The 27,211-nt window shown below is 39.2% G+C and overlaps 1 protein-coding gene and 1 long non-coding RNA gene across 2 annotated transcripts in view; one reads left to right on the top strand and one right to left on the bottom strand.

The window, feature by feature from the left end:
- The window catches only part of LOC117322131 (multiple epidermal growth factor-like domains protein 8), a 74,293-nt gene extending 47,884 nt beyond the window's left edge, over window positions 1–26,409 (top strand). Inside the window, exons 22-34 of the mRNA XM_033876897.1 lie at window positions 4,218–4,362; window positions 5,909–6,170; window positions 6,745–6,880; window positions 7,933–8,137; window positions 8,777–8,970; window positions 10,297–10,555; window positions 11,574–11,754; window positions 13,887–14,076; window positions 14,826–14,981; window positions 15,656–15,816; window positions 16,955–17,090; window positions 18,325–18,544; window positions 18,862–26,409. Of these exons, the coding sequence (XP_033732788.1) occupies window positions 4,218–4,362; window positions 5,909–6,170; window positions 6,745–6,880; window positions 7,933–8,137; window positions 8,777–8,970; window positions 10,297–10,555; window positions 11,574–11,754; window positions 13,887–14,076; window positions 14,826–14,981; window positions 15,656–15,816; window positions 16,955–17,090; window positions 18,325–18,544; window positions 18,862–19,790 (3,174 nt within the window). The 3' untranslated portion in view covers window positions 19,791–26,409. The remainder of the gene's footprint in view (window positions 1–4,217; window positions 4,363–5,908; window positions 6,171–6,744; window positions 6,881–7,932; window positions 8,138–8,776; window positions 8,971–10,296; window positions 10,556–11,573; window positions 11,755–13,886; window positions 14,077–14,825; window positions 14,982–15,655; window positions 15,817–16,954; window positions 17,091–18,324; window positions 18,545–18,861) is intronic.
- LOC117322132 lies at window positions 625–2,584 on the bottom strand. The gene is made up of 2 exons (XR_004531460.1): window positions 2,267–2,584; window positions 625–1,058 (listed from the first exon to the last, which is right to left on the bottom strand). It is a non-coding gene; the product is annotated as an uncharacterized LOC117322132 (long non-coding RNA).
- Window positions 26,410–27,211: the final 802 nt, after the last annotated feature.

The following is a 27,211-nucleotide window of genomic DNA, read 5'->3' on the forward strand; positions in this document are numbered from 1 at the left end:
TGGTGTCCTTCAGGCTGAGGAGGGTAGTGAGGTAAGACTTGTCTGGTGTAATTCAGGCTGAGGAGGGTAGTGAGGTAAGTCTTCCCAGGAGTACGTCAGGCTGAGGAGGTAGTGAGGTAAGTCTTCCCAGGGGTACGTCAGGCTGAGGAGGTAGTGAGGTAAGTCTTCCCAGGAGTACGTCAGGCTGAGGAGGTAGTGAGGTAAGTCTTCCCAGGAGTTTACGTCAGGCTGAGGAGGTAGTGAGGTAAGTCTTCCCAGGAGTACGTCAGGCTGAGGAGGTAAGTCTTCCCAGGAGTACGTCAGGCTGAGGAGGTAGTGAGGTAAGTCTTCCCAGGAGTACGTCAGGCTGAGGAGGGTAGTGAGGTAAGTCTTCCCAGGAGTACGTCAGGCTGAGGAGGTAGTGAGGTAAGTCTTCCCAGGAGTACGTCAGGCTGAGGAGGTAGTGAGGTAAGTCTTCCCAGGAGTACGTCAGGCTGAGGAGGTAGTGAGGTAACTTAGACTTGTCTGGTGTAATTCAGGCTGAGGAGGTAGTGAGGTAAGTCTTCCCAGGGGTACGTCAGTGTCACGAAGTTTGGGAAAGTAATTTGACGTCGTCCTTGTTTTAACAATTGACAAACCCCAAAATAACAAATTATGTACATTTATTTACAAACTAAACACAACAAAACAAACATGAAATGCATAGTCATTAATCTTGCAGGTTTCTCTCACACACACACCTAAAGATACTTACACCTACGTTATGTACTTTAAATTACAGAATTAGCCTAGAGTCCAATTGCAAGTAATTTTAAATTTAACACGCGCGAATGTCTTTAACAGGTACAATTTCATCACTGGTCTGATTTCACTGGTCGTCCCAACGTATCCGATGGGAAGTCCCAACAAGGTTGACTCAAGGTCGCATAGGTTTCACAAGGTTAAATAGGCTCCTCAAGGTCATTGTATAGGTTCCTCTGAGGCCTAGGTATCTTCAGGTTATATACAGGTTCATCAAGGTCATACATAGACTCCTCAAGGTCATATATAGACTCCTCAAGGTCGTATATAGAGGTTACCTACAAGGTATAATCAATGATATAAATACCTAATCTGGACCTAACTCTTCTCTACACATGATAATGTCATTACCAAGTAGTTTTAATCTCTAACAACATATGTACATATATCATATTCAATTCATACAATTCTTTTGATCAACATGTCCAGGCCATTATGACCGCTACAATACACATACATTTTCTATCCATAACTCACTCTTTCCAAAGATAATATTTACACACTATCTAGGGACTCCAGTTAAAAATTTTAAAAATTACAAAAAATTATGAAAACTGCTTATATAGATAAAGAAAGTCATCCAAAGTCAACAATAAATATTTTCTTGGATTTTTTTACTGTAGATTAATTACAATTTGCAATTTAATCAATGTGTTATTAACTGGGTCACGATCAACAAGGGAGATAACTCAAATATAACGAGAAGCTTTCATAGAGTATTCGTAACGGAAGGGAAATAACTCCTACAGTATAGTCTGTTTCTCTGGTGCTGAACAAATAAATTCAAAACTGTTTTTTATCGTTACTTAAGTGTTAAAAGTAAGGTCAATACAGTACATGAGGCAGCATAATATGATCTAATATGTTCGTATATCATGAGTTGTTTGTTATAAATACTTCACGCCAATTTACAACAAAAACGTTTATGTAAATACATTTTTCTGGAAAAGGCTATACCACGAAGGGAGGTAACAGTTAGTGTGATTTTATTAAAATATTAATCGCCTTTCTCCGCTGCCAGTTAGAAGCTTGAAAAATTCACTTAAAATACCTTGATATATGAGCTTTCATTTAGCATATAGACTTTTATCGACCAAATATTTTCTTGTTCAAAAAAACAAAAACCCAAACGAACATACCACTCTCAGGTACGGGATATTGGCGATCGATACGTTTTACGGATGAAAGAACAAGTATTTCACTTAACCTGAGAAACGAGAAAATACCTTATAAGTCATAGATAACTGGTGACCTCCTTCCTTACTGTGACACTAAGCATCAAGGCTTATTTCAAATATACTTCAAATAACATGTGCTCGGACCAACTGTCATGGCGAATTTAGACATTACAGTTACCTCCCTTTTCACGCCATCTAGCGATAACTGAAGTCCCTACACTATCAATATCTAAAGAAATTCTCAATATAACATTACCATTCTCGCTAACTTTCACTGTCACTGAACACTACAAAGTTGTAATACTCACATCAACTCCCCTAGTTACTTCATCCGGAAAACCCTGGACACAGGCTTTACCACAGACTTTTATGGACACACAGTCCTTGGAAAAATAGGCACACAGCCGTTCGGACACACAGTCCTTCAAAATAGGCACACAGCCAACTGGACACACAGTCCTTGACGAAGGGCACACAGCCACATGGACACAGTCCTACAAACACTGTACAAAGGGCACACAGCCACAGACGTCACAGCTTCGAAGCACACAGCTTGGAAATAACATATTTACAGGCACACAGCCATAATTAGCACCCAGCTAATATAATGTCATCTTGACAGGCACCATAGTAGGAGTTTAGGCACCTAGCCCTCCTATATATAGCCCTATACTATACACCCAACCTCTCTGGTCAGAGTCCTGCCTGGTACTGTCCAACTCTACCTTGGGTAGCTAGTGGAGTAAACCTCATGTGCATGCTCTTCACATGATCTCCAACTTTCCTCAACTTACCTGAGAAGTGTCAGTGTTGGCCTATCCAGCCAAACCAGTTTTACTACTCACCTGGGAACAGCACATGCATTACAGGTGTATGAATGAACTGTCACGGTTGAGTAACCTCCATAGTAAACTCATAGTAACATAGTAACATAGTAGGGATATCCTGACAGTCAAGCTGAGGAGGTAGTGAGGTAAGTCTTCCCAGGAGTACGTCAGGCTGAGGAGGTAGTGAAGTAAGTCTTCCCAGGAGTACGTCAGGCTGAGGAGGTAGTGAGGTAAGTCTTCCCAGGAGTACGTCAGGCTGAGGAGGTAGTGAGGTAAGTCTTCCCAGGAGTACGTCAGGCTGAGGAGGTAGTGAGGTAAGTCTTCCCAGGAGTACGTCAGGCTGAGGAGGTAGTGAGGTAAGTCTTCCCAGGAGTAGGTCAGGCTGAGGAGGTAGTGAGGTAAGTCTTCCCAGGAGTAGGTCAGGCTGAGGAGGTAGTGAGGTAAGTCTTCCCAGGAGTACGTCAGGCTGAGGAGGTAGTGAGGTAAGACTTGTCTGGTGTAATTCAGGCTGAGGAGGTAGTGAGGTAAGTCTTCCCAGGAGTACGTCAGGCTGAGGAGGGTAGTGAGGTAAGTCTTCCCAGGAGTACGTCAGGCTGAGGAGGTAGTGAGGTAAGTCTTCCCAGGAGTACGTCAGGCTGAGGAGGTAGTGAGGTAAGTCTTCCCAGGAGTACGTCAGGCTGAGGAGGTAGTGAGGTAAGTCTTCCCAGGAGTAGGTCAGGCTGAGGAGGTAGTGAGGTAACTTAGACTTGTCTGGTGTAATTCAGGCTGAGGAGGTAGTGAGGTAAGTCTTCCCAGGAGTACGTCAGGCTGAGGAGGGTAGTGAGGTAAGACTTGTCTGGTGTAATTCAGGCTGAGGAGGTAGTGAGGTAGGTCTTCCCAGGAGTGCGTCAGGCTGAGGAGGTAGTGAGGTAAGTCTTCCCAGGAGTACGTCAGGCTGAGGAGGTAGTGAGGTAAGTCTTCCCAGGAGTACATCAGGCTGAGGAGGTAGTGAGGTAAGTCTTCCCTGGAGTACGTCAGGCTGAGGAGGTAGTGAGGTAAGTCTTCCCAGGAGTACGTCAGGCTGAGGAGGGTAGTGAGGTAAGTCTTCCCAGGAGTACGTCAGGCTGAGGAGGTAGTGAGGTAAGTCTTCCCAGGAGTACGTCAGGCTGAGGAGGTAGTGAGGTCTTCCCAGGAGTACGTCAGGCTGAGGAGGTAGTGAGGTAACTTAGACTTGTCTGGTGTAATTCAGGCTGATGATGTTGTGAAGTAAAACTGAAAATGTTGAAGCTGATACTAGGTACAGATATTTCGAATGGATGAGATTCATATATTAAACAAAAATTTTATTGAGGAAAAAATGATAATGAAAAATTGAATTGAGGATAAAAACCTATTTAGTAAAAGGGTTTTAAAATCTGTTATCATGGCATTTACAGAGATGTTTACATTGTAGAAGGATGCCCGCTTCCTGCACACTGCTGTTGACATGGGTGATTACATGGTGGTGATGGGAGGACGTACAGACAGCTCTACCTTCTCTAACAGTATCCTCATCTATAGATACCAGTGTAACTACTGGCACAAGTTTGATTTAGGAGGTCAGTAACAGACCTGGCTCTGTAAACTTGTTTACACCTGTCAAATTGGACGGGAGTATTATGGCATGGCATTGTCCGTCCATACATTGTCCAGTGTAAACATTTGTTAATCTGGAAATCTCAAAAAAAAATTTGACTGTTCTCTTTGGAACTTGGTATACATTGTAATCATGGTATATAATTGTGTTTCCCTGAATGGCATTTTGATTCAACTATTTTTGCAAAAGTCATAATTGCCCTTTGTTTCTTTCCGTATTTTATTTTTGTTCAGAGATCAAGATCTGCTCCCACAATTTTAAACAGGTCTCTTTGAAACTTGATAGGCTTAATAACAACGATATGTAGTTGTGTTACCTTCATGGCATTTTGATATCCCCATTCTGGCAAAATCTCTTTTGTTTATCTCTGTTTTCCACCAATTACTTTCAAACTTCGTAGACCTCGATCGCTATAACATGAAATTGTACTATCTCAGCGGCATTTTGATTGCACAATTCATCCTGCATTTCACTCTCTGTATCCACTGGACACAATATAATGTATTTCTTTTTGACATGGGACAGGTTTATATTATACTTTTGTTTTGTAACTATGATCTAAGTGAGTAACTGAGCTATCTACTGTAAATCACTTATATTTCGCGAGTACTTAATTTCGCGAACTCACTTCATTCGACTTATTCGCGAATATATAATTTCGCGAATTATGACCTTAAAATGACTTTAAATTCGTGAATGACGTTAACAGGTCGGCAATATTTCCATGTTCCATGGTAACCATTTTGTTTATTAGAGTCATGTGACGGTACAAGAAAAGTCATGTGATATCGATGTCTGTCTATACTGAATTGTATGTACCATACCTGTATACGCCTCTAGGCTATATACAAGTGTCACGCCCGTTCATATATAGTTTTTCTGCATTATTTCACCGACATGTCCACGCCACGGATCTCCAAAGAAAAAATATAGTAACCAAAGATAATTTGCCGCTCCAAATTACGGAAACAGTGAACAAAAATGTAGAATCAAGCGATGTGAAGTACGACATACATGTAAGCTTACATTAACAACAGCGCAGGTAATAAAGTACGTCTTCCGGGTGACCATCCGGGATTCTCGGGACCGGAACTACTCAGCTTGAAGTAACTAAATCGTCGTTTAGAAGGAATTTCAGTCCGAGTTAAACTACAATATTAGTGTTCAGCGGGTTTTTTGTGTGAGAAATTTTGGTGTTTTGTGATATAAAATAACACTCTGATATAAGTAAATAATATATCATTCTATTATTACTTTAATGGCGATGTCTGTTCACCAACTAAAGATAACGATAGATTCAAAATGGACGGCACTTATTCTCGTCATTCTTATATAAATATTCGCGAGGGATTTGAATTTGCATTTGACTCTCCTCGCGAATTAACGCGAAAATAAATCCCACACGAAATATAATTGATTTACGGTATTTAGGAGGTAATATATATCTGCTATAAAACCACTGGCAATGTTTAGTTTCCAGTGTTGCTAAAACTGGTGTTTTATTACAGATGTGGCCTTCAGTAGACCTCTTCATTCTGTTGTTGCACCAAGCTCAGCAGTGGTCAACAACAGTATATATGTGATGGGAGGGCTTGACCACTTTGTCCACAGTGAGGTCATCAAGCTTGACCTGCCCAGTGATGTGTGTAGCCTGATTGGAGACCTTAACCGTTGTGTTAACTCCTCCGGCTGCTCCGCCTGTATCATGTCGACACCGGGGGCCCAGAACAGGACTTACTGTTACTCCAACAGTCACCTAGGGCCAGCATTGTACGTATAAACTGTTGATACAAATTTTTTAACCAAATAGTGTTGTCATCACATTTAGAAAGCTCTTCATGATGAACGTATTAAAGTTGAAAAACTGATATGGAGAACATGTATAAACAATGTGCTAGATTTGACTTCTTCTCAATAATTCGGGCCAAAAAGATTCAAACTAGGCTCAATTGAATGACCTTGACCTATTCTTTCAGGGTCACAGCAGTCAAATATGTTAAAATCTTTGCAACAACTCAGAATCTATAAATTATAAAAAGGCCCTGGTTCGTGTGGTTGGGTCAGTAGCATGCTTAGATGGAAGGTGCTAAAGTCTCTGACATACCGTAAGATGGTGTTGCATATTCAAAATGATAGGTATTTCTTTGATCATCAGGAATGACTTCAATCAGCTTTGGAAGTTGCATGAATTATATATTCCGAGTAAGTCTTGCTTTCATAGATTGTAGAGCAGTTTAGTGGTACAGGCCCAGTGGGCCTCTTGTTTTTTTATACCCATGGGATCCAAAGGAATAAGATGGACTTGAAAGTTGATACAAGTGTATAATTTCTATTTGTTTTATAGCTGTGAGGCACCCCATGTGACGGTGATTACGGGCGAACAGTGCAGTCTGCAGTGGCACCTAGAACGCTCCTGCTTCCAGTATAAGTCCTGCTCCGAGTGCCTGGCTACCTTTCCTCACTTCAAACAGAACTCCAAGGTATCTTAAATACATTGCTTGTCTGTAGTCTTTGCATAAATCTATTGATGTATACTGGAATGGGAAAAAAACCCAAAAAAAACCAATAAATCTTCTTTCAGAATAAACAGGGATAACTGCCTAGCATTAGTTGATATGAGAGTTTATATGACAAAATCTCCACTTTAACCTGGAATCTACAAAATTTTATATTTGAAATCCCCCTGGAGTGCCACATACAAAATCAAGCCTGGTGGTCCACTGTAGACAAAGTAAGGCCTTTTGCTCCATTACCTACCATTGCCAAGTTTTCCTTTTGGGATGGCAAATTGGGTCTTGAAGAGTACCCTACCATATTTAGTTTTGAGTTGTTATATTACTGGGGAATGTCTTGTATATTGTGTCATATGCAGCTGTAAGTTAGACCAGTACTGGCATGTAGTTTGTTATAGAATTATATGCATGAAGAATCCTCACCTTCCCATGGGGCTGAGGGGCAGGATCAAAATGGTTTAAATTAGCTAAAATGAACTTGGCCACTCTTCATACTGGGTGAAACGGTCTTTGGTGTTTTATCAAAATTATAAAGTCATACTGCCATGTTCACTATTTGGAAATGGATGAATTTTGCTATTATAGTTTATTGGAAAACAGTTATGAAATGACATGAAGCAACGTTTGATGGTATGAATATTTTGATTCTAACCTACCCTTTAGGCTGAGTGGTGGGTCCAAAATGGATTAAATTGGCCAAAATTATAACAATCTCCTTCATAATCAAATATGTTAGAATTTAAAAACCAACCAACTTTAAATCTGTATTCTAAATATTAGATACGGCAGTTTGGTTTTGACTCATTGCAGCTGTAGGGTAATATGTATGTTTTAACCTGTATCGACGTTGGACATCACTCAAAAGATGTTTTCCTGAGCTTTGTGGATAGTGCTGGTTTGTGCATAAGTCTGTTGGTTTTGTGTTTTAGTCTGTTGGTTTTGTGTTTTCATATCTTTATGGTATCAGGTTATTTGTTATATGATTCTGCCTTGAATAATGGGATCACTTTATTTTGTAGGCTTGTAAATGGTGTACCAACTGTCCCCGGGGTAAATGCATTCCTTATGGCAGTGAATGTAAGTTAGAAAACGAGTGTGACACAAGCATGCTGAACCAAGTGAAGCTACAGGCTGGACAGTGTGAAGAGTTTTCCTGCACTGCTTCAGACTGTGAAAAGTGCCAAGCTCACAGCTGTGTCTGGTCCAATGGGCTCAAGCGGAAAGGTGAGTCAATAAATCAGTGTTTCTTACTTCTTATCCATCTCCTTAATGTATTATGTTGATACATGAACTAGTTGTTTCTGTCTTATATCCATATATGAACTGTCTGTATACTTCATAACAGGGGCTACGATAGCTCAGTCGGTTAGTGTCGGCCATGTAATCTCAGTTGAACAGTCGGTTAGAGTGTCGGCCATGTAATCTCGGGTGAACAGTCGGTTAGAGTGTCGGCCATGTAATCTCGGGTGAACAGTCGGTTAGAGTGTCGGCCATGTAATCTCGGGTGAACAGTCGGTTAGAGTGTCGGCCATGTAATCTCGGGTGAAGATCTGAGGGGCGTGGTTCGACTCTCCCTACCCGTGTCAGTTTGTGTTTCTCTGGAAGCTGAGAAACGGACTAGTCTGTGCCTGTCGTGCTTGTGTCCTTGGGCACCTTTTATCTTATTTGCACTTGATGAAATGGGACAGGTCATCCATATGTTGTTCCGTGAGGTAGTCACCAACTACTACAAGGACACCCCAAATCAAAATGACCCTGGCTGTTCACGGCGCAATAAACCCAGAAAACAAGTATACTTTATGATATCATGTGAGCCTTCTTTTTACGACAATGTTTGTATATGATAACCACTGTACATTGTAGCTGAGATGACGCTGCTCCTGGCAGGAAATAATCCGTTTGAGTGGGGTTGTTTCCTGTCGCGGTACTCCACATCAAATTCCCTGGTAATGTGTCCTGCTCGGTGCCACACCTACCAAACCTGTACTTCCTGCCTCAAGTCGATCGGTAGTGAAGGTGGATCGAAGGAATGTATCTGGAGTGAGATGCTGCAAGAGGTAATTACACTGTTGTTTGTCCCTGTTTTCCTCCGTAATGTCGTCCCTGTTTCCACTAAGCCTGTTGTTTGTCCCTGTTTTCCTCCGTAATGTAGTCTGTTTCCACTAAGCCTGTTGTTTGTCCCCGTTTTCCTCCGTAATGTAATCTCTGTTTCCACTAAGCCTGTTGTTTGTCCCTGTTTTCCTCTGTAATGTCGTCTCTGTTTCAACTAAGCCTGTTGTTTGTCTCCGTTTTCCTCCGTAATGTAGTCTCTGTTTCCACTAAGCCTGTTGTTTGTCCCTGTTTTTCTCCGTAATGTAGTCTCTGTTTCCACTAAGTCTGTTGTTTGTCTCTGTTTTCCTCCGTAATGTCGTCTCTGTTTCCACTAAGTCTGTTGTTTGTCCTTGTTTTCCTCCGTAATGTCGTCTCTGTTTCCACTGAGTCTGTTGTTTGTCCCTGTTTTCCTCCGTTATGTAGTCTCTGTTTCCACTAAGCCTGGTGTTTGTCCTGTTTTCCTCCGTAATGTCGTCTCTGTTTCCACTAAGCCTGTTGTTTGTCCCCGTTTTCCTCTGTAATGCCGTCTCTGTTTCTCTACATTACCTGTGATTGACTTACCACAAGTATAGGTCGAGTAATCTGTGACTTACCACAAGTATAGGTCAAGTAATCTGTGACCTATATAATTACCACAAGTATAGGTCGAGTAATCTGTGACCTATATAATTACCACAAGTATAGGTCGAGTAATCTGTGACCTATATAATTACCACAAGTATAGGTCGAGTAATCTGTGACTTACCACAAGTATAGGTCCAGTAATCTGTGACCTATATAATTACCACAAGTATAGGTCGAGTAATCTGTGACTTACCACAAGTATAGGTCGAGTAATCTGTGACTTACCACAAGTATAGGTCCAGTAATCTGTGACCTATATAATTACCACAAGTATAGGTCGAGTAATCTGACTTACCACAAGTATAGGTCGAGTAATCTGTGACTTACCACAAGTATAGGTCGAGTAATCTGTGACCTATATAATTACCACAAGTATAGGTCGAGTAATCTGTGACCTATATAATTACCACAAGTATAGGTCGAGTAATCTGTGACCGATATAATTACCACAAGTATAGGTCGAGTAATCTGTGACCTATATAATTACCACAAGTATAGGTCGAGTAATCTGTGACCTATATAATTACCACAAGTATAGGTCCAGTAATCTGTGACTGATATAATTACCACAAGTATAGGTCCAGTAATTATATAATCTGTGACCGATATAATTACCACAAGTATAGGTCCAGTAATCTGCATTAAAAAGTACTATATTGTGATTACAGTGTATGCCACCTGCCTACCACCATCTTCACTGTGCCGGGGGAGAATGTGGCCTCATCATTCAGGCCACACGTACTAAATGTCCACGACCATGTATGGAATATAGGTTGTGCTCGGACTGCCTTCAGGCCCCAGGATGTGGCTGGTGCGCATACCTAGGGCTCAATGGGATTGGAGTCTGCATGAAGGGAGGTGTAAACAGCCCCATTGGGGGTCGATGTGATGAAGATAAGGTGGAGCCGTATGAGGGAGAACTACCAGGTATGGTTATATCTTACTATATGTATTTACATAATTATTTTACTGGTTATTTTACCCATACCATGCTGTACTGTATTATTATAATATATGCATCACTGCAACATTCTTTTTGACCAATTTACTCATTTGTTTTATATGATGTTCACTCTGCAAAAAATATAATGAATATCTAAATAGATATATAGAAAATAAACTGTTTTAAATTTGAAAATGAACATTATCTGTTGAAACAGAGACAATAGATTGTCACCATTATCTTCCCATGTTGACCACATCTTCGCCATGTTTACGAACGAAAGTTGCTTACTCATCACCTGCTCCATTGTCGGTCTTTATCTTGAAAGTTTTACATATATAAACCCTCCACTATGTGTAACAAACACAAAGAAGACCTAGATTCAGTCTTTACTAGATATGAATAATTCCAGTGAGTTCCGAATGTTTTTAACAAGAAACATTTGGTACATTCTAGATGCTTCACAAGCATGGCTTATGCCATGATTACTTGCCACACAAATGAGTTAGCGCGGTATATGTTGTTGTAAGCTAGGTAAAGAATAAGATAATTAAAGGAGTATTCCTTCGTTTTAATAAAGTTTAGGTCGTCAAAATGGAACTTAATGGAAAATATGTATTTTTCCCAAGTAGTTAAAGTTTGCGGCAGTTTTACTCGCAAGGTAAACTGAAGTTCTTCAAGTATTAAGTCCTAAAAATTCTTAATTTGCCCCGAAGTATCACTAATTACTGCAAAGACAGGCGGTATTTGGGTACGATTTGTCATTTTCTGTACATATCGGCATTAATTTCATTACTAGTAGGCACAAACACTCATATAATCCTTGTTCAGACATAGATTTCATCAATGGAAATTTTGCATGTTTCTGCTGTCCAGACGAAGGAATGCCTCTTTAAGCAGGCAGGTTTAAGTGACTGTGTTAGTTCACCTTTTGAGTTTTACGCATGTGAATGTTTCTCTTGAGGGCCATCCCTGACAGCTGTGAACATTATATATTTGTAGTTGAGGACAAACCATTCCTTCGTCTCTCTATGGGACCACCACAGTGGGTGTTCACCAATTGCCTCACTGAGAATGAGTGTTTTAATAACCATCACAATTGTGACAAGGAACGACAGCGGTGTATAGACAAACCAAAGGGTTTCACGTGCGAGTGTAAGAAGGGCTACCTCTGGAAGGAAAGGTATTAACAGACTTTCATCTGTCCGTGTGTAGATGTGTCAACTGTCTTATCTGTGTTATGTTATCCACTGTCCATCTTGTGTTTGTCTGTCTGTCCATCTTGTGTTTGTTTGTCTGTCCATCTTATGTTTGTCTGTCTGTCCATCTTGTGTTTGTTTGTCTGTCCATCTTGTGTTTGTCTGTCTGTCCATCTTGTGTTTGTGTGTCTGTCCATCTTGTGTTTGTCCATCTAATGTTTGTCTGTCTGTTCATCTTGTTAGTCTGTGTCCATCTTGTGTCTGTCTGCCCATCTTGTGTCTGTCTGTCTGTCCATCTTGTGTTTGTCTGTGTGTCCATCTTATGTTTGTGTGTCCATCTTATGTTTGTGTGTCCATCTTGTGTTTGTCTGTCTGTCCATCTTGTGTTTGTGTGTGTCTTTCTTGTGTTTGTCCATCTTATGTTTGTCTGTCTGTTCATCTTGTTTGTCTGTCCATCTTATGTTTGTCTGTCTGTTCATCTTGTGTTTGTCTGTCTGTCCATCTTATGTTGTCTGTTCATCTTATGTTTGTCTGTGTGTCCACCTTATGTTTGTCTGTCCATCTTGTGTTTGTCTGTCTGTCCATCTGATGTTTGTCTGTGTGTCCATCTTGTGTTTGTCTGTCCATCTTGTGTTTGTCTGTCTGTCCATCTTATGTTTGTCTGTCTGTTCATCTTGTGTTTGTGTGTCTGTCCATCTTATGTTTGTCTGTCCATCTTATGTTTGTCTGTCTGTCCATCTTACGTTTGTCTGTCTGTCCATCTTTTGTTTGTCTGTCTGTTCATCTTGTGTTTGTGTGTCTGTCCATCTTATGTTTGTTTATCTGTCCATCTTGGGTTTGTCTGTCTGTATAAATAGATGTTAATTATACAGTAAGGGGGATCTGTGTGTATACATATGTATAGATAGATGTTAATTATACAGTAAGGGGATCTGTGTGTATACATATGTATATATAGATGTTAATTATACAGTAAGGGGATCTGTGTGTATACATATGTATATAGATAGATGTTAATTATACAGTAAGGGGATCTGTGTGTATACATATGTATAGATAGATGTTAATTATACAGTAAGGGGATCTGTGTGTATACATATGTATAGATAGATGTTAATTATACAGTAAGGGGATCTGTGTGTATACATATGTATAGATAGATGTTAAAATTTTATACAGTAAGGGGATCTGTGTGTATACATATATATAGATAGGTGTTAATTATACAGTAAGGGGATCTGTGTGTATACATATATATATAGATAGATGTTAATTATACAGTAAGGGGATCTGTGTGTGTATACATATATATATAGATAGATGTTAATTATACAGTAAGGGGATCTGTGTGTATACATATGTATAGATAGATGTTAATTATACAGTAAGGAGATCTGTGTGTATATATATGTATAGATAGATGTTAATTATACAGTAAGGGGATCTGTGTGTATACATATGTATATAGATAGATGTTAATTATACAGTAAGGGGATCTGTGTGTATACATATGTATATAGATAGATGTTAATTATACAGTAAGGGGATGTGTGTGTATACATATGTATATAGATAGATGTTAATTATACAGTAAGGGGATGTGTGTGTATACATATGTATATAGATAGATGTTAATTATACAGTAAGGGGATCTGTGTGTATATATATATATATATATATATATATAGATGTTAATTATACAGTAAGGGGATCTGTGTGTATACATATGTATAGATAGATGTTAATTATACAGTAAGGGGATCTGTGTGTATACATATGTATATAGATAGATGTTAATTATACAGTAAGGGGATCTGTGTGTATACATATGTATATAGATAGATGTTAATTATACAGTAAGGGGATCTGTGTGTATACATATGTATATAGATAGATGTTAATTTTACAGTAAGGGGATCTGTGTGTATACATATGTATATAGATAGATGTTAATTATACAGTAAGGGGATCTGTGTGTATACATATGTATATAGATAGATGTTAATTATACAGTAAGGGGATGTGTGTGTATACATATGTATATAGATAGATGTTAATTATACAGTAAGGGGATGTGTGTGTATACATATGTATATAGATAGATGTTATTTTACAGTAAGGGGATCTGTGAGCCAGTTTGCCATGAGGGCTGCGTTCATGGCGTGTGTGATGCCCCTGACCACTGTACATGTGACTTTGGATGGGTAGGCGATGACTGCAGTACCAAGTGTATGTGTAATGGCTACAGTAAGTGTCGCAGTGCTCTGGAGAAGGACAACTGTCTCGCCTGTGTCAACAACACACTGGTAAGTCTTTGAAATTAATAATGAAAAACACTTTTTAATCCTCTCACTTGGAACTAGGAAGGACTGTAGTTGTGTACGTCCTTTTGTTTTTCCACACAGTATCATGTTCTGTCTCTCTCTCCTACACTACTTGACACTGGCAATTCATATGGTTCACCTTGTTGAGGCAAAGTGTCATGTGTCAAAATTAGGTCACTCTGACCTACATTTTGACCTTTGATCTACATCAAAGAAAAATATTGTGTGGGCTAGTGCTCTATCTTCTACACTACTTGACACTGACACTTCATACTTGAGGCATTGATTCAGTGAGGTGTCACAATAAAGTTAGCAGCCATTCCACACTATCACTGTTAATAGGACGTTAAACAATGCTAAACATGAACTGAGGTGATGGGTCAAAATTATGTCACTCTGACCTACATTTTAACCTTTTACTTACATTATAGGAAAGTATGTCCGGGCTCTGTCACATATTCACACTGACCTATATTTTGACCTTTGACCAACATATAAAAAAATTTGGCAACTGTATCTCATGGAACAAGCTTAAGCTTGTTTGTTTATTGCCAATCTATCATTTACCGGTATGCATTCTTTGCATTTAATTTCACATCCGATGGGGGACTGTAATTTGCTTAATTGTCTTGTTAATTGATGATTGGGATTTGTTACAAAGATTTTGAAATAGTATATATATATATATATATATAGTGTGAATGTTGTATTGAGTTTTGATTATATTCCAGGGCCCTCACTGTAAGTATTGTGAGCAGCTGTATGTGGGCTCACCAGAGGACAAGAAGCCATGTGTTCCTTGTATGGAACACTGCCACAACCATACACCTAACTGTACATTCAGGGGAGGGTTCAACAACCACTCATATCCTCCGTACTTCTGGGACGTAAGTAATCAAATACCAACCACCACTCATATCCTCCGTACTTCTGGGACGTAAGTTATCAAATACCAACCACCACTCATATCCTCCATACTTCTGGGACGTAAGTTATCAAATACCAACCACCACTCATATCCTCCGTACTTCTGGGACGTAAGTTATCAAATACCAACAACCACTCATATCCTCCGTACTTCTGGGACGTAAGTTATCAAATACCAACAACCACTCATATCCTCCGTACTTCTGGGACGTAAGTTATCAAATACCAACCACCACTCATATCCTCCGTACTTCTGGGACGTAAGTTATCAAATACCAACCACCACTCATATCCTCTGTACTTCTGGGACGTAAGTTATCAAATACCAACCACCACTCATATCCTCCATACTTCTGGGACGTAAGTTATCAAATACCAACCACCACTCATATCCTCCGTACTTCTGGGACGTAAGTTATCAAATACCAACCACCACTCATATCCTCCGTACTTCTGGGTTTTAAGTTAATATTTATGAATCTTGACATAGTACTGTTCCAATCATGTCTGGAAACTTAGACACTTTATCCTGTTAGTTTTATGTGTAGTTTTTATATAGGCAATGCTTAGGTATTAAAATTATATAATATACATGCATGTAAACAACTTTATAAAAGCTTGATTTTTACTACAGAGCACATACCCTAACAACTTTGGATCACGTGGGCCGAAGGAGGACGAGGCATTGTGTCTCAACTGTATGGACAATACGGAGGGGCGACGCTGTGAGAAGTGTCTAGACGGCTTCTTCAGGGTGGAGAAAGAGGGCAAAACGGCCTTTGATAAGTGTATAAAGTATGTCACCATTACAGGCAATATGTATATATTAAGACTCGCGTACACACATAATAATGTAAGAGGTGTTGAAGAACATTAATACAAGATGTAGATGACTTTGAGGTACAGATTTAAACCAGATGTAGATGACCTTGAGGTACAGATTTAAACCCGATGTAGATGACCTTGAAGTACATGTTTATACCAGATGTAGATGACATTGAGGTACATGTTTATACCAGATGTAGATGACCTTGAGGTACATGTTTATACCAGATGTAGATGACATTGAGGTACATGTTTATACCAGATGTAGATGACCTTGAGGTACATGTTTATACGAGATGTAGATGACCTTGAGGTACATGTTTATACGAGATGTAGATGACCTTGAGGTACATGTTTATACCAGATGTAGATGACATTGAGGTACATGTTTATACCAGATGTAGATGACCTTGAGGTACATGTTTATACCAGATGTAGATGACATTGAGGTACATGTTTATACCAGATGTAGATGACCTTGAGGTACATGTTTATACCAGATGTAGATGACCTTGAGGTACATGTTTATACCAGATGTAGATGACCTTGAGGTACATGTTTATACCAGATGTAGATGACCTTGAGGTACAGGTTTAAACCCGATGTAGATGACCTTGAAGTACATGTTGATATCATATGTAGATGACCTTGATATCCCGGTTTATGCTTAGATCACATAGAGGACATCTCAACACACCTTTCATATCTGGGAAATTGTCCAGAATTTATTTTCCAGTGACTCTGGAAATGAGTGATGCTGGGAATCTGAAGTCTATATGTTTAGCTCAGTGTCTCAAAAAGTATCCGAGTTATTCCAGCCAAACCTGGAGTAAAGTTCCATTGTAGTATAGACATCTCAACGTACCCTATAGTTTACCTGCTTCAGTTTTGGTGAATTATGGGGTTAAAAACTTAAGATTTTGAGAAATTTATAGAAGATCGTCAATTTTTCTCCAAGTCTGTTGATATTCAAATTGAAACAAGTTGTGTAATACATGTATATCGGAATGTTGTCGAGTTTTCGAGATTGCTTATAACTTACTATGATACTGACAGGAGAGTCAGGTGAGACATACAATGTATCATTAATGGTAATTTGTATTTACAGGTGCCAATGCCACGGCCACAGTGACATGTGTGACAGCAAGTCTGGCCTGAACTGTCGCTGTGCCAATAACACCGAAAGTCCGTGCCAGAGTCAGAAAATTGACAAGGAATCAATAGAGAAGTGTTGGCAGAAACAGGTAATCTCCGGGCTGAATGTTTTAGGTCATCTGACCAGAGGGTCAGGATGACCTTGGGTGACCTATTGCTGTCATGATCTGTCCATCGTTGTCCGCCATCCATCGTACGCTGGCCTTGAATTCCTCCACATTTTTTTTCATTTCCTTTAAAACCCCTTAACTGATTTTGATGAAACTTTGCAGGAAACTTCCATACAATAAAACGAACAAAATTTGTGAATTATATGAACCCCGACCCCCTGGGCCCTGAGGGGTGGGGGCCAAAAGGGGTAAAATTTGCTAAGATTTCAACAACCATCTTCTTCAGACATGATATATCAGAATCTATTATTCGGCTTAAGTGGGAAGGTCTTCAGGTGTTTTTATCAAAATTGTGGAATTCATTACCCCAAGGACATTATGATGCCCCCCCCCCCCCCCAGCCCAGCCCAGTAAAGAGATATAAAGTTTACTGTAGTTTTCATAGAGATAGTATTAATAGCATTGGAAATGCTACAACAAAATAGGCTTTTATGTAATTGTAAGCAAAGTATCAAATTTTTATGAAAGGCATATGACTTAAGGCCCTGTGTATGGGCCTCTTGTCTTGTTTTGAGTACTTTGTTAGCCCACCATCATCACCCTACGTCTGTGGTTCATTGTCCGTGATATGTACTGGAAGGATATTTCTGAAACTTGATATGTAGGTTTCCCTTGGTTCCTAGTTGTGCCATTAAATTCCGAGATTTTCTGTTTTGTAATATGTAGGTTTCCCTCGGTTCCTTGTTGTATCGTTCATTTCTGAGATTTTCTGTTTTGTAATACATGTATGTAGATTTCCGTTGGTTCCTTGTTGTATCGTTCATTTCTGAGATTTTCTGTTTTGTAATATGTAGGTTACCGTTGGTTCCTTGTTGTATCGTTCATTTCTGAGATTTTCTGTTTTGTAATATGTAGGTTTCCCTCGGTTCCTAGTTGTATCGTTCATTTCTGAGATTTTCTGTTTTGTAATATGTAGGTTTCCCTCGGTTCCCAGTTGTATCGTTCATTTCTGAGATTTTCTGTTTTGTAATATGTAGGTTTCCGTTGGTTCCTTGTTGTATCGTTCATTTCTGAGATTTTCTGTTTTGTAATATGTAGGTTTCCGTTGGTTCCTTGTTGTATCGTTCATTTCTGAGATTTTCTGTTTTGTTATATGTAGGTTTCCCTCGGTTCCTAGTTGTGCCGTTCAATTCCGAGATTTTCTGTTTTGTAGTGTTCAGCCTGTAAGGAATATTTCCTTGGGACTCCCACAAACGGCCACCACTGTTACCGCCAGATGACGGTCGACCGGGATTACTGCTTGGATCCAGACACACAAAAGAACTGTAACCAAAATCCTGGGCCCCTTTTAATGGGACGCACCGTCTTCTTTGCCGTCCAACCACGCTACCTCAATGTGGACATCCGAGTTACGATAGATATCACCAAAGGAGGTATAACCCCAGCTTCTTATGACACGAAAATAATCTCCGAATATTCTCATATAATATTTATATATTCCCTAACGAACCAACCTCACCCTTAAGATGTTTCTGTCATCAACTTTTGTTTCAAAGTCCCCTCCCAAATGAACTTACACATTGTCACCATAGTCGATGACAACTGCGACAATGATTTCTGAATATTTTACCTGAGTTAGGGCCACAGACTGGCATGACCTATCGTGGATAACACAAGGTATAACTTTAAAGCCTTCTTTGGTGTAAATGATAACTAAGAGTATATGAAATATTTTCTATGTTTTGTCTAGGAGTGGACATCTACTTTTCATCAAGTGACCAGACCTTTATTGTGGACGTGAGCAAGGTTAATGGTTCTCACAGTATCAGACTCGACCCCGCTCTGGACAGGATATTCCCCCACTCTCACGCACTTCATCACGGTGGGCGTCACAAACGCAGTGTGCAGAACAGTTCCTCTCACAAGTGGCATGACCTGATCGAACTTAAGGCTAATGACTTCCACACGTACCATACGGTGAAGATGACCCATACGATCCTCATCATCCAAAACGTTCAGTCCCGGGTGGTCATTACACTGCCACTCGAGTTGGGACTCAAGACCTCCAAGTTTTACGTTGTTATGCACGGACGTGGAGGTCCAACATCCAACGAGACGTACGGAAATCTTTACTTTCGACAAGATCAGACACATATAGATCTGTTTGTGTTTTTCTCCGTATTTTTCTCCAGTTTTTTCCTATTTCTTGCCATGTGTGTGTTGCTTTGGAAACTGAAGCAGGCTGTCGATGCTCAGAGAAGCAGACGTGAGCGTGCAAAAGAGATGATGCATATGGCGTCACGTCCTTTTGCTCGTGTTCTTATTCTTATTGAACCTGAACCTATGCCTTTTGTGTCAACGCCGTTACCAAGGCGAACAAAATATATGAAGTTATCTAATCGTAACACTACAGGGATGGCCCTCACTCCTGTAGAGACTCTACAACTTCCATTTCAGCCCATGGCGAAGGAGGAGCATCCATTTGATGTTGTGGCCATGGCCATCGAGCCAACAGATGATGGGATATCGGCCGTCAGGACAGCAATGTTCCAGATGCCCGGCGGTCCAACAGTTCCCACAAAACTGTGTTTAGGTTCTACCTTGACTTTAAGTGTTCGAGCTGCCATGATGGGCATGAAAGTGACATCGCGGCGACGGCCAAGCTCTACTTTATGTTGATACAGATGTATATTGTGACATGACTAAGTCATTGATATTGAAGCTAGTGAATTAATCATGTGTTTGAATTTTAAATTCACATTAAAACACTTAATATATATATTGCCAACTTTGAGAATCTGAATGAAATAGTGACTGTGTTGTTATTGTGATATGATACCCTATACAAGTTTTCACACCAAAACATTGGTGTAATAATAAGCCAGTTGTACATTTTTTTTTTTTTGTGATATTTACATACAATTTTTTACTTCTTAACTATAGCTATGTAAAAAATAGTGTTTTTGAACTGAAAAATAATGTATTCTTATTGAAAGAGAAATTACTTACCAGATTTGTGGTAGACTCACAATGCTTTAATGTCTATATTGAATATTAGTGTATTCACTAGTCTAAGATCTGACGTTGTATGGTAATTTAATGAACCTCAAAGGATACTGGCGTATCGCCTAGATCTAAGGGGCTGTAGTAACTTTAATGTACCTCTATGGGTACTATGGGTACTGGCGTAATGCCTAGATCTAGGGCTATACAGTAATGTTTATGTACCGATCAGTGTATTCCCTAAAGCTGTACCTATCTTAGTACTGGCATATGGCCTTGATCTAGGGTTGTACAGTAATGTATGTACTGATCTGAGTACTGGTGTATGGCCTAGATCTAGAGCTGTACAGTAACGTTTATGTACCTATCTGAGTACTGGCGTATGGCCTTGATCAAGGGCTGTACAGTAATGTTTATGTACCGATCAGTGTATTCCCTAAAGCTGTACCTATCTGAGTACTGGCGTATGGCCTTGATCAAGGGCTGTACAGTAATGTTTATGTACCGATCAGTGTATTCCCTAAAGCTGTACCTATCTGAGTACTGGCGTATGGCCTTGATCAAAGGCTGTACAGTAATTAATGTACCTATTGGAGTACTGGCGTATGGCCTTGATCTAGGGTTGTACAGAAATGTATGTACCTATCTGAGTACTGGTGTATGGCCTAGATCTAGGGTTGTACAGTAATGTTTATGTACCAATCTGAGTACTGGCGTATGGCCTTGATCAAGGGCTGTACAGTAATTTATGTACCTATCTGAGTACTGGTGTATGGCCTAGATCTAGGGTTGTACAGAAATGTATGTACCTATCTGAGTACTGGCGTATGGCCTTGATCAAGGCCTGTACAGTAATTTATGTACCTATCTGAGTACTGGCGTATGGCCTTGATCTAGGGCTGTACAGTAACGTTTATTTACCGATCTGAGTACTGGCGTATGGCCCAGATCTAGGACTGTACAGTAATTTATGTACCTATCCGAGTACTGGTGTATGGCCTAGATCTAGGGCTGTACAGTAATTTATGTACCAATCTGAGTACTGGCGTATGGCCCAGATCTAGGGCTGTACAGTAATTTATGTACCTATCTGAGTACTGGTGTATGGCCTAGATCTAGGGTTGTATAGTAATGTATGTACCTATCTGAGTACTGGCGTATGGCCCAGATCTAGGGTTGTACAGTAATGTATGTACCTATCTGAGTACTGGCGTATGGCCTTGATCTAGGGTTGTACAGTAATGTTTATGTACTGATCTGTGTACTGGTGTATGGCCCAGATCTAGGGCTGTACAGTAATTTATGTACCTATCTGAGTACTGGTGTATGGCCTTGATCTAGGGCTGTACAGTAATGTATGTACCGATCAGTGTATTCCCTAAAGCTGTACCTATCTGAGTACTGGCGTATGGCCTAGATCTAGGGTTGTACAGTAATGTTTATGTACCAATCTGAGTACTGGCGTATGGCCTTGATCAAGGGCTGTACAGTAATTTATGTACCGATCTGAGTACTGGTGTATGGTCTAGATCTAGGGTTGTACAGAAATGTATGTACCTATCTGAGTACTGGCGTATGGCCTTGATCAAGGCCTGTACAGTAATTTATGTACCTATCTGAGTACTGGCGTATGGCCTTGATCTAGGGCTGTACAGTAACGTTTATGTACCGATCTGAGTACTGGCGTATGGCCCAGATCTAGGACTGTACAGTAATTTATGTACCTATCCGAGTACTGGTGTATGGCCTAGATCTAGGGCTGTACAGTAATGTTGATGTACCTATCTGAGTACTGGTGTATGGCCTAGATCTAGGGCTGTACAGTAATGTTTATGTACTGATCTGAGTACTGGCGTATGGCCTTGATCTAGGGCTGTACAGTAATGTATGTACCTATCTGAGTACTGGTGTATGGCCTAGATCTAGGGCTGTACAGTAATGTTTATGTACTGATCTGTGTATTCCCTAAAGCTGTATGTAACTTACCTAGTATGTTGATCTTACGTGTTATGTCTCAATGCAATCGTTTTAATCTATCAGAAGTGGATTATTAAATATCTCGCTTTATAAAAGATGGTTCTCTATATATTTGCAAATATTATTTTTGAATAACTTGTTGTTTTCCCCTGATGTTTTGTTATCAATACCAAGTATTAGTTTTGATTGTTAATGTTTTTTACTGTGAAAGTTTTAGCATTATCAGCAGAATTTCATTTATTATGCGAGATTGTTTTATCATGGATTTTGTACTTACTGTTGATGTTTGATTCTTTCAGTGACCATTTTATCTTGTGTAACAGGATATATGTGGATTGTATGTTTGTGTGGATTGTGTGTACTTATGTATGTGGATTGTGTGTTTGTGTGTGTGGATTATGTGTTTGTGTGTGTGATAGCTATATGTATGTGGATTGTGTGTGAATTGTATGTGAATGGTTTAAATGTGTGGATTGTATACAATCATGAACATGTATGTGGATTTCACATGTGGAGAATTAAAGTCTGGTGAGATTTGTGTGAGAATTGAAATCTGGTGAGATGTGTGAGAATCATTGTCTGGTGAGATTTGTGTGAAAATTAAAGTCTGGTGAAATTTGTGTGAGAATTAAAGTCTAGAATTAAAGATTACATTAGGGTACATTGTCCATATTTGCTTTAAATCACTTTAGTCCTAAACAAGTGAATGGATCATTTGGCACAGAATATCCAATCCTCTGTTGTATAAATGGAGAGTGCTCCTCTGAGGTTAGAGGGTTGGGGCCCAATAGGAGAAATAGAGATAAATCCTTTAAATCTCTACTCGTCTTAAACGGCTGAATGGATTTTGATAATTTTGTCTCAAGTATTATAGGGCAAAGGCGATCAAATGTTCCATAAATGAAGGATGTGAATCCTCTGAGGATGGAGTGGGGGACCAGAAAGGGAAATATAGCTAATTCTTAAAAAAAAAAATCCTCATTAGGAATGACAGGATTTGAAAGTGCAGAATTATTTTGCACCAAGTAGGAAAATGTTTGTAATATAATTTTAAGAGATGGATACTTGTGTACATGGTGGTTACCTGTGTACATGGTGGATACTTGTGTGTGTGATGAATACTTGTGTGTGTGATGAATACTTGTGTGTGTGATGAATACTTGTGTATGTGATGAATACTTGTGTGTGTGTGATGGATATTTGTGTATGTGGTGGATACTTGTGTACATGGAGGATACTTGTGTACATGGTGGATACTTGTGTTCATGTTGGATACTTGTGTATGTGGTGGATACTTTTGTATGTGGTGGATACTTGTGTACATGGTGGATACTTGTGTACATGGTGGATACTTGTGTACGTGGTGGATACTTGTGTACGTGGTGGATACTTGTGTACGTGGTGGATACTTGTGTACATGGTGGATACTTGTGTACATGGAGGATACTTGTGTATGTGGTGGATACTTGTGTACGTGGTGGATACTTGTGTGTGTGTGATGGATATTTGTGTATGTGGTGGATACTTGTGTACATGGAGGATACTTGTGTATGTGGTGGATACTTGTGTACATGGAGGATACTTGTGTTCATGGTTGATACTTGTGTACATGATGGATACTTGTGTACATGGTGGATACTTGTGTACATGGTGGATACATGTGTACATGGTGGATACTTGTGTACGTGGTGGATACTTGTGTATGTGGTGGATACTTGTGTACATGTTGGATACTTGTGTATGTGGTGGATACTTGTGTATGTGGTGGATACTTGTGTACGTGGTGGATACTTGTGTACATGGTGGATACTTGTGTACATGATGGATACTTGTGTACATGATGGATACTGGTGTACATGTTGGATACTTGTGTACATGGTGGATACTTGTGTACGTGGTGGATACTTGTGTACATGGTGGATATTTGTGTACATGGTGGATACTTGTGTACATGTTGGATACTTGTGTACGTGGTGGATACTTGTGTACATGGTGGATACTTGTGTACGTGGTGGATACTTGTGTACATGGTGGATACTTGTGTATGTGGTGGATACTTGTGTATGTGGTGGATACTTGTGTATGTGGTGGATACTTGTGTACGTGGTGGATACTTGTGTACGTGGTGGATACTTGTGTACATGGTGGATACTTGTGTACATGGTGGATACTTGTGTACATGGTGGTATACAATGTTCTTGTGCCAGTCTATAATTTAAAATTACCTTAAGTAGAATTATCCTCATTTATTACGACTATAGAACTTTTCACAATAACTGTCTCTGTATTCAAAATCTGTTGATGTTGAATAGATATAGTTATGTTTTCTGTCTGTGGTTAAGTAATGTTTTTACCCTTGGTCACTTTACTTAATTTTAGTACTTATTGATACCTCTGCAATATACTGTAAGAGAACGCCATTGTAAGGTCATCTGATCCAAAAGGTCTGGATGACCTACTCCCATCATGCTTCATCTGTCGTCGTCCCCTGACAGCTGTCCATTGTGCGCCATCTGTAAACTTTCCACATTTCAAACTTCTTCTCAAATTCCACCAGTGGGATTCAGTGTTCTTATTCTTTGGGGCTGTCAAATCGAAGATGATTGCAATATTGAAAACCAAATTTTGAACTTCTTCAGTTCCGCTGGTGTCATTGAGCTTGAAATAGGTGAGGATGTGAAGGAAAGGAACCTTACAAAGTGTTTTTTTGGCCTTCTAACACAGTCACAGCAGCCATTTTATAACATAATTGCACAATCATCACTTTCCTGAATGTCTATATCAACATTTTTCTCAAGTTAAATCAGTGAGATTCAGCTCTAACTTTCCTGAAGTGATTCTGAGATGGTCCAGATCAAGTATTGTTATTGTTGGGTCAGGCCGAAGTCCAAGATAGCTGCCATAGCCACCATTTTGAAAAACACAATTTAAACTTCTACTTAAGTTCCACCAGTGGGATTTGTTTTAAATTTGTCTAAAATGATCCTGAGATGGTTCTGACCAAATGTTGCTAATTTACATGTTGGTCAGAAATCTAAGATGGTCGCCATGACCAACATTTGTTGTATCAATACACATATACTTGCTACTGAGTATATATACTACAAAAGTACTTACTAGGGACTTTAAAGTCAGATGACCATTAAAGCCATGAGCCTCATCTCTTATTAATATTTCTTAATTCATCCTAACAAATATCTAATGCTGAAAACAAATTATCATTGTAGCCAAATGTTCCTTGGTATCTTAGGTGTTGTGGTAATTTCTAATTTAGAAAAAAATCATATTCAACTCTTCTTCCAAAAGTTTTTGCTGTCAATTTTTGATGTTGAAGACTTGAGTACTTGTTTCTTCAAACTGTCAGAAAATTGAATATTGGCTTTGTAGTGAAAAATATATAGCATGCCAGACTCTTAAGGTGATGCAAATCTTATTTTGATACAAAGAAGTATATAACAATAAATGTCATTCCTAGGTATCCAGCACAACACATGCTAGGACTGAGAATTAAAAGTTCTTGGAACAGGGCACACGGACACATGTTATACAGACTTAAGTGGGAGAAAGTGCGAAAGGGAGAAAATATATTATTACTTTGCTGTGAGTGAAAATGTGATTTGATCATTTCCCATCAATGCATTATGGGTTTTTTTAATTTCCTGTAAATGCTGTACTATTTCATCATTTCCTGTTAATGCTGTACTGTTTTAACATTTCATGTAAATGCTGTACTGTTTCATCATTTCCTGTAAATTCTGTACTGTTTTATCATTTCCTATTAATGCTGTAATGTTTTATCATTTCCTGTAAATGCTGTACTGTTATATCATTTCCTGTAAATGCTATAATTTTTCATCATTTCCTGTAAATGCTGTACTGTTATTTCATTTCCTGTAAATGCTGTAATGTTTTATCATTTCCTGTAAATTCTGTAATGTTTTATCATCCTGTAATGTTTTATCATTTCCTGTAAATGCTGTACTGTTATATCATTTCCTGTAAATGCTGTACTGTTATATCATTTCCTGTAAATGCTGTAATGTTTCATCATTTCCTGTAAATTCTGTACTGTTTTATCATTTCCTATTAATGCTGTAGTGTTTTATCATCCTGTAATGTTTTATCATTTCCTGTAAATGCTATAATGTTTCATTTCCTGTAAATGCTGTACTGTTATATCATTTCCTGTAAATGCTGTAATGTTTTATCATTTCCTGTAAATGCTGTAATGTTTCATGTACCAAGCTCTAGTCATTTGTAATATGATCTGTATGTTTTTGTAAGAATTTTGTACGAAGTAAAATTTATCTGAATAACATGAAGGTCTACAAATGTTAGTCCATTTCTATGTACTTGTATATGTAAATATTTGTACAGTACCCTAATCAGAGACAAATCACAAATCATGCTGGATGTCATAGTCGCTTCTAGTTGACCGATGCTTCTCATCGGCTCATCGGCACATGTAGACTGTGACAGTCTCCGAGGAAAGGAAGGTATTGAAGTCAATGCCATGATAAGTGGAGGGGAGAGTGCAATTCTTCTGTTTTTGTCAACATTTGTAACAAAGAAATCCTGTTGTAAGTGACACAATAAGAGGTACAGGGCTGTACTGTAGGCCAGGTGATTTAACTTGATCTCTGTACAGTTTCACCCAAAGCTTACCCAGTATTTATTTGCTGTATAATGTATATACCACTATTGCTGACTTGTAGATAATCAATGTTTTATAACATGCAGCTTGGCCGGCCACAAGCATAACTAAAGGCAATTTGTTGTGTAATGAATCATGTAAGGAAGGGGGGAACTTTTGCTGTACGAGTTGTGTACGCTGTATCTTCTTCAGTAACTGTATCTTTGTGTACACAAAGTATCTACTAGTTACTATATCTCGTGAGGAGAGCAGGTGGTTTCTGGACTATTTAATATAATGATCTCAGAAGATTCTATACCATGTATTTTATGTCTTTTGCCTGCAAGATTTGAAATTTTTTCTTCATGTGATTGTTGTTGGCCCAGACAAGTTTGACCTATATATAGTGGGCATCATCACATGGCGTGGGCATAGACTGTTTAATGGGTGTGGCCATAGCCTGTCAGAAGGTCTTAGCCTATCAGCT

Source organism: Pecten maximus, chromosome 2 (genome assembly GCF_902652985.1).
Source record: "Pecten maximus chromosome 2, xPecMax1.1, whole genome shotgun sequence".
NCBI classification, from domain to species: domain Eukaryota; kingdom Metazoa; phylum Mollusca; class Bivalvia; order Pectinida; family Pectinidae; genus Pecten; species Pecten maximus.